This window comes from Balearica regulorum, chromosome 17 (genome assembly GCF_011004875.1).
Source record: "Balearica regulorum gibbericeps isolate bBalReg1 chromosome 17, bBalReg1.pri, whole genome shotgun sequence".
Taxonomy (NCBI): Eukaryota; Metazoa; Chordata; class Aves; order Gruiformes; family Gruidae; genus Balearica; species Balearica regulorum.
This window is the reverse complement of record NC_046200.1, coordinates 14,846,909-14,859,263: the sequence shown is the minus strand read 5'-3', so window position 1 is coordinate 14,859,263 and position 12,355 is coordinate 14,846,909. Positions and strand designations below refer to the sequence as shown.

Below are 12,355 nucleotides of genomic sequence, written 5' to 3'. Positions count from 1 at the left end.
CCCAGTCCCCTACGTGTCCCCAGTGCAGATGCCCGGTCCCGGTGCGTGTCCCCGGTGCGGGTGCCCGGTCCCCCCCCGTGTGTCCCCGGGTGCAGATGCCCGGTCCCGGTGCGTGTCCCCGGGTGCGGGTGCCCGGTCCCGGTCCGTGTCCCCGGGTGCAGATGCCTGGTCCCCCCCGTGTGTCCCCGGGTGCGGGTGCCCGGTCCCCCCCGTGTGTCCCCGGGTGCGTGTGCCCGGTCCCGGTGCGTGTGTCCCCGGGTGCGGGTGCCCGGTCCCCCCCGTGTGTCCCCGGGTGCGGGTGCCCGGTCCCGGTGCGTGTCCCCGGTGCGGGTTCCCGCGCGGCCGTGCGCGCCGCCGCCGCCGGTGCCCGTGGCTGCCTGGCGCTGCCGGAGAGCTGCCGCCGCCCGGCCCCGCTCCCGCTCCCGCTCCCGCTCCCGCTCCCACCGCCGCTGCTCCCGGTGCGGCTGCGGGTCCCGCTGCGGCTGCGGCTGCCGGAGGTAGCGGCGCGGGGAGCGGGCGATGCCGGGCGGCGGTGGCGGCCATGGCGGGGCGGGGGGTGCCGGGGAGAGGCGGGGGGGGGGCGGCGGGACCGTGCACCGGGGGGGGTGTGTGTGTGGGGGGGGACGGACAACCGTGCACCGGGGGGGCTGGGGGCAGCCGTGCAGCGGGGAAGGGGGGAACCGTGCACCGGGGGCTGCCGTGCACCGGGGGGTATCGTGCACCGGGGGCTGGTGTGCACCGGGGGGGGGGGGACCGTGCACCGGGGGCCGGGCCTGGTGTTTCCACCCCTCCCCGGAGCAACCGGGCCCCGGGAAGGGTTCGGGGGGGGCCGGCACCGGGGCTCGTCCCCACAGCCCGGTACCGTGGGGGGCCCCGGGGTTGGGGCGAGGGTCCCTCCAGCTCCGGCGGCACTTGGGGTCACGGCGGGCGCTGGGTGAGCGTGAGGGTGCACACGCGTGTAGAGGTGTGAGGGTGCGCGTGTGCACGCCTGTGTCAGTGCTTGTGCGTTCGTCCCTGGTTGGGGGGGGGGTGGTGTTGTGCTGCCGTGGGTCCCCGTGTCTGTCTGTCCGTCTGTCTCAGTCCCACTGTCCGTCTGTGTCACCGGCTGTGCGTGTGCCAGCGCTGTGCCCGTGCGTGCGTCTCTGTGTCAGTGTGTCTGTGTGTGCCTGGCCGCATCCGTGCGTCTGTCTGTCTACGGCGGCCGTGCGGCGTAACCGGCCCCCCCACCCCCCCGACCTCCCACCCGTGGGGCTGGGGGCTGCCGTAGGTGGGCGAGGGGCTGGGCGGGGGGGAGCGGGGGGCCGGGGCTGGCGGCCTGGGATCACCCCCAGCCCGATGCCTGCAGTGCAGATCATAAATCAGCGGCGGCTGGAGCGGGCTCGGGGGGACGCGGGCTCCCCCAGCACCCAGACCGCCTGGGCAGGGAGCGATGGGGTTCCCTGGCCTTGCGGAGCCCCCGCCGGCACCCCGAGGCTGTGAGCAGGATCTCCTGTCCCCCCATTCCTGCTGTCACGTTGGAGGCCAGCAGCCGGCCGGGGCTGGCAGGCAGCCCACGCTGCCAGGGCTGAGGGCACAGCGGCCTCGCTGCCCGCCAGCTCCGTGGGGGGTGATGGGGACGGTCCCCCAGCTGCCACCCGCCTGGCGGTACCTGGGGTGACCAGCGTCGTGGCCCTGTTTTGCAGGTGACACCCCCCTCATTTGCCACCGGTGACGTGCTGGGCGGCGGGGACAGCCGCGGAGCCACCGAGGACATAGGCTGAGCAGCAGGACACGTGGAGGAAGAGGAGGGGGTGTCTTGGGGACAGCACCGTGGTTGTGTCCCCTCAGCATCGTCTGCACCCACCAGTCACCCTTGAGCCGACGCAGCCCCGGGGGGGGGTCCCGGTGGCTTTTTGGAGCCTGAGCCCTGCCAGCGCTGCGGGGAGGAGGAAGGGCCGAGGAAGACGTGCCGGGTGATGGATGGCCCCAGCCCGGCGCGGCAGCCCCAGGGGAGCGGGACCGGGCAGCTCAGGGACCTCGGGGACCTGGCCGGCAACACCCGCCTCTGCAGAGCCCCACAGCGTTTGCTTTGCTGAGCTCTGGAGCCCGCAGCCCGCAGGCACCGGGAGGAGGATTCGGAGGGGCTCTGGGTGAGCCCCGCGTCCCTGTGCCGGGGTATGGCACGGGGCTGAGCCGCTGTACCCCCGGCATGGCGCGGCAGGGCTCAGGGGCCATGCTGGCCTCCAGTGGCCTGGGCTTCCCCCCCCAAAATCTGGCCCGCGTAGTGGTGTGGGAGTGGCTGAACGAGCACGGGCGCTGGCGGCCCTACTCGGCTGCCGTCTGCCACCACATCGAGAACGTGCTGAAGGAGGACGCCCGCGGCAGCGTGGTGCTGGGCCAGGTTGACGTCCAGCTGGCACCCTATGTCATCGACCTCCAGTCCATGCACCAGTTCCGGCAGGACACAGGTAAGGGGCTGGCGCTGAGCTGGGAACATCCATCCACCCATCCACCCATCCATGCATCCATTATCCATCCATCCATCCATCCTTCCATCCACCCCAGGGTGTATCTGTTTATCTGCCTGTTGTTCCATTCATCTGTCTGTCCAGCTGTCCATTCATCCATGCATCTGTCTCACTGCATATCTGTTTGTCTGTCATGCCATCCATCCACCCATCCATCCATCCATCCATCCATCCACCCATCCATCCATCCATCCATCCATCCACCCATCCATCCATCCACCCATCCATCCACCCATCCACACATCCATCCATCCATCCATCCACCCACCCATCCATCCATCCACACATCCATCCATCCATCCATCCACCCATCCATCCACCCATCCATCCATCCACCCATCCATCCATCCATCCACCCATCCATCCATCCATCCATCCACACATCCATCCACCCACCCATCCATCCATCCACACATCCATCCACCCATCCATCCATCCATCCATCCATCCATCCATCCACCCATCCATCCATCCACCCATCCATCCACCCATCCATCCATCCACCCATCCACACATCCATCCATCCGTCCATCCATCCACCCATCCATCCACCCATCCATCCTTCCTTCGTCCCTTCCATCCTTCCACCCCCGTGTGTGTGTATTTATCTGCCTGTTGTTCTGTCTGTCTGTCCAGCTGTCCGTTCATCCATGAATCTATCTCATTGTGTGTCTGTTTGTCTGTCCGTCCTCCCTGTGTATCTCTACTTACTTATCTGTCACTTCATCCCTCCATCCATCCCTCCATCCATCCCTCCATCCATCCCTCCATCCGTCCCTCCATCTGTCCCTCCATCCCATTGCGCACACCTTCCTCTCCATCCACCTGTCCCTCCCGTTCCTCCTCTCGTCCCCTCGCCCTCTGCTCCCCCCGTGGCCCCCCCGAGGCTCCTCCTGGCCTCTCCCTTCCCCCTCCGCCTCGGACCCCTGCCCTGGAGGGACGTGTCCCAAGTCCCTCTATCCCCTCCCACCCCCCTGGGGGGTGCTGTGGTGGGTTCCACTCTCACCCCGGTCACCCCACCCGTCTGCCCCACAAAGCTGCTCCGTTCGGGGTCCCCAAGGAACTGGGGAGGCCCCAGTTTGGGCGCTGGGAGCTGCGGTGGGCGCTGGGCTGGTTGCAGCCATGCAGCTGCGGCGCGCATCCAGGCCACGTATCCTCGGGGGAAATCAAAGCCGGTCCCGTGCCGGCACCGAGCCCAGACCCCATTAAATGCGTCCTCGTCGCGGTGTGACCCATTAAATCGGCGCGTGCCGGCTGTGCCGCAGGGGACTCGCCGGTTCGGGTGCTTTCCTGGCCGTCCCCGCATCCCTGCCTGCCGGGAATGCGTGGGGCTGCCGAGGGCAGGGTTGGCCCCAGGCCAGGCAGAGCAGGCAGGGGACCTGCCACGCACTGGGTGACACCCCCAGCCCCCCCAAGCTTCCCTGGGGACACCCAGGGGGCCACCCCAGAGCAGGATTCCCATGGCTGTGCCCCCCCTCACCCGGCCACCGATGCCACCATTCCCGGTCACCGGCGATGGCGAATGACCCTGCGTGTGGATGTGGCTCCCGCCACGGGCTGGGGACCAAAATGGGGACCAAGCCAGGGACCTGTCCCCCTGTCTCTGCCATCAAGCCTGGCTCCAAATCGGTCTCCAGCCGGTCACGGGTTTGGCAAGGGGCAACTTGGCACCCGCAGCCCTGAGTCAGCGCGGCCGCGGTCGCCGGCACAGTCGTGCCGGCGACCGCGGCCGCGCTGACTCAGGGCTGCGGGTGCCACCAGGACACCCTGGCTGACCCCGTGCCACCTCCTGCCAGCTTTGGCCAGGACCCATCGTCCCCTGACAGCGGGCACTTGGCATCGCGTCCCATGGTCATGGGTGCTCTCTGCCGGGAGCGAAATCGCTCTTCCCGGGATGTCTCTGGGTACCGCAGTCCCCGTGCCAGCGGGGCTTGGGGACAGGGATGCTGAGAAAGGGACCTCGCTGTCCCCAGGGGTGTCACAGGAGGGGACGTGGCCATCTCTTTGGCTTCATCCCGTAGATCATCCTTGGTATTGGCGTCTCCGTGTGCCCCATCCCCGTATCCGCCTCCATCCATCATCTCTGCCCTCGGACGTGGCCTGGGGACAGCTGGGTTTGGAGGCTGCGAAATGTCTCTGGGGTCCCGTGGTGCTTGGGGACACGAGGGTCCCCTGTGCTGAGGGTGCTCCTGGTGCCTGCTGTGGCATGGGGACACAGGGAAGGTGGGGCAGGAGGCTGGGGGTGAGGGGGGGCAGAAACTCAAGCGGAACCAGCGACGGTGCGAAATGAGGTGACCCCATTCTGAGCAGCGGGGACGCGCGTCCCCTCCCTGTGGCCCTGGGGACACTGGCTCGGCCCTGCGGCTCCATCACGGCTGGCGGGGGGGCAGGGGCTGTGGGGCTGGGGGCAGCTGGTGGCCCTCAGGGACCTGGAGCTGCATGTGCCCACACGCACGGGCTGGGGTGTCCCCCCGCCTCGTCCCCGTCTGCTCGTGGCAGCGGGATGCGGGACGCGGATGTGAGCGGGATGCGGGACATGGGATGCAGATGCAAGGACCAGCGGGATGTGGGACGCGGGACGCGGATGTGAGCGGGATGCGGGACGCGGGCATGAGCGGGCAGCAGGATGGGGGACACGGGCGCGAGGAGGCAGGCACGGATGTGAGCACCAGCGGGACGCAGGGCAGGGGGGTGAGCGGGACGGGGATGTGAGTGGGCAGAGGGACGGGGACGTGAGTGGGCAGAGGGATGGGGACGTGAGTGGGCAGTGGGAGGGGGACGTGAGTGGGCAGAGGGACGGGGATGTGAGTGGGCAGAGGGATGGGGATGTGAGTGGGCAGAGGGATGGGGATGTGAGTGGGCAGAGGGATGGGGATGTAAGCCGGCAGTGGGATTCAGGATGGGGGCAGGAGCGGGCAGCAGGGACGAGCAGTTCTCCGTGGGGTGCCGGAGCGGGGCGAGCAGCCTCTCCACCTCCCTCCCGTGGGGCCGCCGGCAGAGCTGCCTCAGCACAAGCCGGCAGCTGGGGCCGGGCTCCGCTGCCTGACGCGGCCTATGATTAATGACCGTTATTAGCGTCGTTAATCGGGCTGGGCAAACGGTGCTGGCGAGGGGATAGAAGGGCACGGTGCTGCGGGGGCACTGCCGGGGCTGCGGCTCGAGGAGGGGGCTGCGATGCCTCCCCCCACCGCGGAGCTTCAGAGGCAGCTGCGGCGTCCGACTCGCTCGCAAACAAGCAGCGAGGGGCCGGGATTTGGCCGTGCGCGGGGGACAACGCCTCGCTCCCGTTGACTGTCCGCGCCGGCCGGAGCCGTGGCAGCTGTGAGGAAACCCCTCCTGACCGGGAAACGCTCCCCCCGCCCCGGGGATGGCGAGGGGACCCCGGCTGAGGAGACCGGAGATGGACCTGGACCAGAGGGATGGAAAGAGGCGCCGGGAGCTGAGCGCCATCACCCACGGCTGATCCCGACTGCCAACAGCCCGGCCGGCGGCCAAGCCGCCGCCGCTAACGGAAGGTTGTTGAGCCTCACGAGTCCCCGGGGAGGCGCAGCCCTGCAGACACGCCGATCGATCCGTCGCACGCCGCGGCCGCCGCTGCTCGGCAGAGGGGAGGCGGGTGCTGCCTGGTGGGGTGCAGTGGTTGTCGCCCCTTCGGCACCCTGGGGTGCTTTATGGAGGGTGAGAATGGCCACTTGCACCCCAAAGTGCCTCTGCATCCCCATCCCTGGGGGGTGCCGGGCTGGGAACCGGCCACGCACATGTGCATGCAGGTGTGGGTCCCTCCGGTGGCACCCTGGGGTGCTCACCCCCGCTGTCTCCCCAGGGACCATGCGCCCCGTACGGAGGAACTTCTACGACCCGTCCTCGGCCCCGGGGAAGGGCATCGTGTGGGAGTGGGAGAACGACAACAGCTCCTGGACGCCCTACGACATGGACATCTGCATCACCATCCAGAACGCCTACGAGAAGCAGCACCCCTGGCTGGACCTCTCCTCCCTGGGCTTCTGCTACCTCATCTACTTCAGCAGCATGTCCCAAATGAACCGGCAAACCCAACGCAAGCGCCGGCTCCGGCGTCGCATGGACTTGGCGTATCCCCTCACCATGGGCTCCATCCCCAAGTCACAGTCGTGGCCGGTGGGCACCAGCACGGGGACACCCTGCTCCTGCCCGCAGTGCCTGCTGGTCAACAGCACCCGTGCCGCCTCCAATGCCATCCTGGCGTCCCAACGCCGCAAGCTCTACCCGGGCGCCGTCCGTCAGAGCAGCACCTTCGCCGGGGCAGCTCTGTGGCCGGTGGGGACGGGGACGGCGGCGGTGACGGGTGGCACGGCCAAGGGCGAGGGGCTGCGGGTGCCTGGCGGGGCGTTCGCCCCCAGCCAGAGTGTGCCCGGCGGGGCACTGCTGCCCGGGCTCAACAACCTCAACCGGCCCGGCACGCAGCGGGGGGCTGGACTCGGCGCCCGTGCCACCGTCCCCCCGGGGTAAGCTGGCTGGGGGAGGGTGGCCTGGGGAAGGGGACAGTGGCACCGAGGTCTGGGGATGCCGGGCGAGATGGGCGCGGGGATGGGCACACAGGGCGGGGGGAAAGGAGAGATGGAGGTGCCTTGTCCCCTGCTGTCACCTGGCACAAGCAGCCCTGGTGCTTCTGGCACGGTGTCACCTCCAGCCCCAGGCAGCCCACCCTGGGGATGTGGTGACAGGGGGGACAGCCCCAGCAGCTGGCTCGTCCCAGGTGGTTCCCTGGATCCCAGAGGGGCTGCGGTGATTTGTGCAGCGTGCCGTGCCGTGCCGTGCCGTGCCGTGCCGTGCCATGCCGTGCCGTGCCGGCTGGAGGAGACGGAGTGCCTGGTCCCAGGGCGCTTGTGTCCCCGCTGGCCACCATGGGCTGTATGACTCCAGCTCGTGGCCCGACGCCACCAGTCGTGGTGACCACAGCCTCAGTGTCCCCTCCATGGATGGGAAGAACTTGCCGAGGGGATGCGGGTGGGGGAGCAGACCCCCAGTGGGGTGTCCCAGTGGGTGTCCCTGTCCCAGCACTCAAGCCCCCACGGCCGGACCCCTCGGTGGGTCGGCCTGCTGTCCCCTCGGGACTCTGGACACCAGGCTGTCACCGGCCAAAGGACAGGCAGGGCAGGCAGGAGCGGCCATGGCCCCAAGCCCGACCTGACGAGCAGCTGTGATGGCGCGGCTGGCAGCCTGCCGGCGTGGGAACGCCCTGGTGCCGCTCGCTCGGCTACATCCAGCCCTGGGGTCTTTGGTCAGAGCCCCCCCGGAGGGGAGCGAACGCCCCGGCTGCAGCGAGCCATCCCCAGGGAGAAGGGGACAGCCTGTCCCATGGCTCCCAGCTCCCTGCCGCGGCGGCAGGATCCGGTCCCAGGCTGGGGGACGCGGCGGGGGGCAGAGGGGTCCCAGCTGGGGCTGGGAGGTGGGGGCTGGGGGGGGGGCAGGCAGGTTCACCGAGCCCCCGGCAGGTCCTGGCGCGTTTCCTTCCCCCGCTGACGTGCTGCTTTCGCTTCCGCGTGCCGGGCGCTGGGCCAAGCGGTCCCCGTCCCCATCAGTGTCCCTGTCCCCGTCCCGGCTCGCAGGTCCCATCCCCCGCGTCCCCATGGACAGGTAGGAGAGGGCCAGGAAGAGCCTGGGGGGGCTGGGCCGGGACCTCCACCACTGCCCCGGCCGTGGTGTGGGTAAGGGCGGCTTTGGGAACGGGAGGGAAAATACCCGCAGAGGGGCTGAGCGCTGCCGAATTCGTCACCGCGATGGCTGTGTGCGTGGGGGGCTTTCGGGATTGGGGAGGGGGATGTCACTGCTGGCAGGGGCTGCTGTCCAGGCTGCCGAGCTGAGGCAGCCCCCGCCGGGGAAGGAGAGCACTCGGGCACTACACAGGGCTCCTCGGCTGGGCTTCTGTGCTCGTCCTCCATCCCAGTGTGTGCTCTGTTCCATCCCTCCATCCCTCCCTCCATCCGTCCCTCCATCCCTCCCTCCATCCGTCCCTCCATCCCTCCATCCCTCCCTCCATCCATCCCTCCCTCCCTCCCTCCATCCCTCCATCCCTCCCTCCCTCCATCCATCCATCCATCCATCCCTCCCTCCATCCCTCCATCCCTCCACACTCTTGCTCGGCCACACTTCCATCCATCCCTCCCTCCCTCCCTCTGCCCATCCCTCCCTCCGTCCACCCCCCCGGGTGGGCACAGCCCCATCCGTCCCTGCCCACACCCAGCTCCCACCCAGATCTGCCTGCACACGCCTCTGCTTGCGCTCCCAGCCGCGCACCCAGCTTTGCACGCATGGGTGCACACCCAGCGCCGTGCACACACCAGCGCGCACCCAGCCGTGGGTGCACCCACCCGTGGGAGGTGCCGTGGGTCAGCGGGGACGAGCAGGCGGGAGGTGACGGGTGGGCTGCCGAGGCACGGGGCTGGTCCCCATGGGGGAACGTGGGACACAGGACATGGCCAGGGACATCCCGGTGAGGCACCCTCCCCGGGTGATGGAGGAGGAGGTGATGTCCCCAGCACCATCGTGTCCCCAGGGATGGGCACACGGCTCTGGGTGACATCCCCGTGGGATGGGACACAACCCCCCAGGGCTGGCGAGGGGTCACCCTGTCCCGTGCCCCCCCCCCCGGGAAGGATGCTGCCCTGGGGACGTGCCGTACGCGGGGGCGATGTGCCAGCCCTGCCAGCACGGCTGAGCCCCTTCCCCTCCGGTCTCTGCGCAGGGTGCCAGCCCTCCCGGTCAAGAACCTGAACAGCACCGGCCCCGTCCATCCTGCCCTCGCAGGTAAGGGGGGTCCTGCCACCGGCCGGGTGTCACTGTGGGGCGACATCGGGGGTCTGGGGGGCAAGAGGGGCAGGGCACGGGGCTGGGACACGGCCGGGTGGTGGGAAGGACGGGCAGATGTTGGGCAGACGGATGGACAGCACCTCTTCCCCGGCACAGGGATGACGGGCATCCTCATGTGCGCCGCCGGGCTGCCCGTCTGCCTGACCCGCGCCCCCAAACCCATCCTGCACCCGCCGCCCGTCAGCAAGAGTGACATCAAACCTGTGCCCGGTGTCAACGGCATCTGCAGGAAAACCAAAAAGAAACATCTCAAAAAGAGTAAGGAGCTGCCGGTGTCCCCACGCGCCCTCGGCCACGCCAGCCCCTGCCGGAGGGGAAACTGAGGCACGGGCAGTGCTGCCGCCCGCAGGGGTGGGGTTTGCCCGAGGGTTTTGGGGTGATGCCCACAGCTCCTCCGTGCCACATGCTGGCACCCCCTCTTCCTCGTGCTGTGCCCATCCTGGCAGCAGGGGTGGCGGGGCGCTGGGGGCACCGCGGGCAGGCTCTGATGGCGTCCCCCCCACCTCTGCCCGCGGCAGGCAAGACCCCCGAGGACGTGGTGCGCCGCTACATCCAGAAAGTGAAGAACCCTCCGGACGAGGTGAGTGGGCATCCCCGGGCACCGCGGCTCGGCCCACGGGCTCACCCCGGGGCCGCTGGAGGTTCGCGGGGCTGGGGCAGGGGGAGAGGGGCAGGCAGGGGATGGGCAGCCACCCGTGGCGGGCAGAGAGCCCGGGGTGACACCCCCCCCCCCCGCCCCATCCCACCCGGGTGCTGGTGCCCGGCAGGATTGCACCATCTGCATGGAGCGGCTGGTCACCTCCTCGGGCTACGAGGGCGTCCTGAGCCACAGGGGCATCAAGCCGGAGCTGGTGGGCAAGCTGGGCAAGTGCGGGCACATGTACCACCTCCTCTGCCTCCTCGCCATGTACAACAACGGCAACAAGGTGAGCCGGGACCGCCCCGGCCGGCACGACACCCTCCCCGCCGTCACCCGTCCCCACGGGTGGGTGCCGTGGGGTGGGCGCTGTCCCTGACGCCGGCCCGGGTGCCCACGCAGGACGGCAGCCTGCAGTGCCCCACCTGTAAGGCCATTTACGGGGAGAAGACGGGCACGCAGCCCCCCGGGAAGATGGAGTTTCACCTCATTCCCCACTCCCTCCCGGGTTACACCGACTCCAAAACCATCCGGATCGTCTACGACATCCCCACCGGCATCCAGGTGAGGTACCTGTGCCCGCCGCCCCCGGGACCCCCGCCGGGCTGGGTGCCCCCTCCCTGAGCCACCCACTCACCCCGTTGCCCTCCCACCCAGGGCCCGGAGCACCCCAATCCCGGCAAGAAGTTCACGGCACGCGGCTTCCCGCGGCACTGCTACCTGCCCGACAACGAGAAGGGCAGGAAGGTGAGTGTCCCTGATGGCACCAGGGTGGGATGGGATGGGGATGGGGATGGAATGGGGATGGGATCGGATGGGGATGGGATGGGGATGGGATCGGATGGGGATGGGATGGGGATGGGGATGGGGATGGGATGGGATGGGGATGGGATGGGATGGGGATGGGATGGGGATGGGATGGGATGGGATGGGATGGGGATGGGATGGGGATGTGGATGGGGATGGGATGGGATGGGATGGGATGGGGATGCGGATGGGATGGGGATGGGATGGGGATGGGATGGGATGGGATGCGGATGGGATGGGGATGGGATGGGATGGGGATGGGATGGGGATGGGATGGGATGGGATGGGGATGGGATGGGGATGTGATCGGATGGGGATGGGATGGGGATGGGATGGGGATGGGATGGAATGGAATGGGATGGAATGGAATGGGATGGGATGGGGATGGGGAGGGGATGGGATGGGATGTGATGGGGATGGGACGGGATGGGGATGGGATGGGACAGGATAGAATGGGACAGGTGGGACAGGATGGGACGGGGATGGGGATGGGATGGGATGGGGATGGGGATGGGGACGGGATGGGGATGGGGACGGGATGTGGATGGGGATGGGATGGGGATGGGGATGGGATGGGGACGGGATGGGGAAGGGATGGGACGGGATGGAATGGGACAGGATGGGACAGGATGGGATGGGACGGGATGGGACAGGATGAGAAGGGATGGGATGGGATGGGACAGGATGGGACGGGATGGGACGCAATGGGACAGGATGGGACAGGATGGAATGGGATGAGATGGGAAGGGATGGGATGGGATGAGGAGGATGCAGCAGTGTAGGGGTGGGGCTGGGGTGTGCCACAGGGAAGGGTGGCACCATGCGGACACCACGCCGGCTCTGAATCCTGCCCCCTGGGGTGCTGGGGCCTGTGCTGTGCCGGGCGGGAGGATGGCTGCGGGTGCGGGGTGGGCAAGCGATGGCCGTGCCCGCCCGCCGCAGGTGCTGAAGCTGCTGATTGTGGCCTGGGACCGGCGGCTCATTTTCACCATCGGCACCTCCAACACCACGGGGGAGTCGGACACGGTGGTGTGGAACGAGATCCACCACAAGACCGAGTTTGGCTCCAACCTGACGGGCCACGGCTACCCCGACCCCAACTACCTGGACAACGTCCTGGCCGAGCTGCTGGCCCAGGGCGTCTCTGAGGCCACCCTGAAGGACTGAGGCAAGGGTGAGGGGCTCCCCACCCCGCCCCCCGCCCCGTGTCCCCTCCCGTGCCGCTGCCGCCCGCGCCGCTTCGCTGCCGATGCCGCAGCCCTGCCCATGGGCTCGTCTCTCCCATCCTGGGCCACCCGGTGCCACCCGCCACGTGTCCCCGTTGTCCGTCTCCCCCTTTCCCCGTCCCGGTTTGCCCCGCTCCCGTGGCGATAGCATCGTGGGCTGGTGCTTTTCTTTTTCTACCCGCGGCCTCTTTGCGCGTCAGCCGCCGCGTGCCACCCGTGCCACCCGTGCCACCCGTGCCACCCGCCGCCGCCCCACGGAGCTGCGTACAGCCGGTGCCGTGTGTACATCTCTGTGTTACAGAATACACCCCGCGCCGGGCCAGTGTCCC

The 12,355-nt window shown here is 69.0% G+C and overlaps 1 protein-coding gene across 1 annotated transcript; it reads left to right on the top strand.

The window, feature by feature from the left end:
- The first annotated feature begins 350 nt into the window (after positions 1–350).
- Positions 351–12,351, top strand: DTX1 (deltex E3 ubiquitin ligase 1). Its single transcript, XM_075769619.1, has 10 exons — positions 351–497; positions 1,683–2,447; positions 6,331–6,991; positions 9,232–9,293; positions 9,453–9,614; positions 9,875–9,936; positions 10,124–10,282; positions 10,396–10,557; positions 10,651–10,740; positions 11,743–12,351. Exons 2-10 carry the CDS (start codon positions 2,189–2,191, stop codon positions 11,965–11,967), a joined length of 1,842 nt encoding a protein of 613 aa, XP_075625734.1. The 5' UTR covers positions 351–497; positions 1,683–2,188; the 3' UTR covers positions 11,968–12,351.
- The last annotated feature ends 4 nt before the right edge of the window (positions 12,352–12,355 follow it).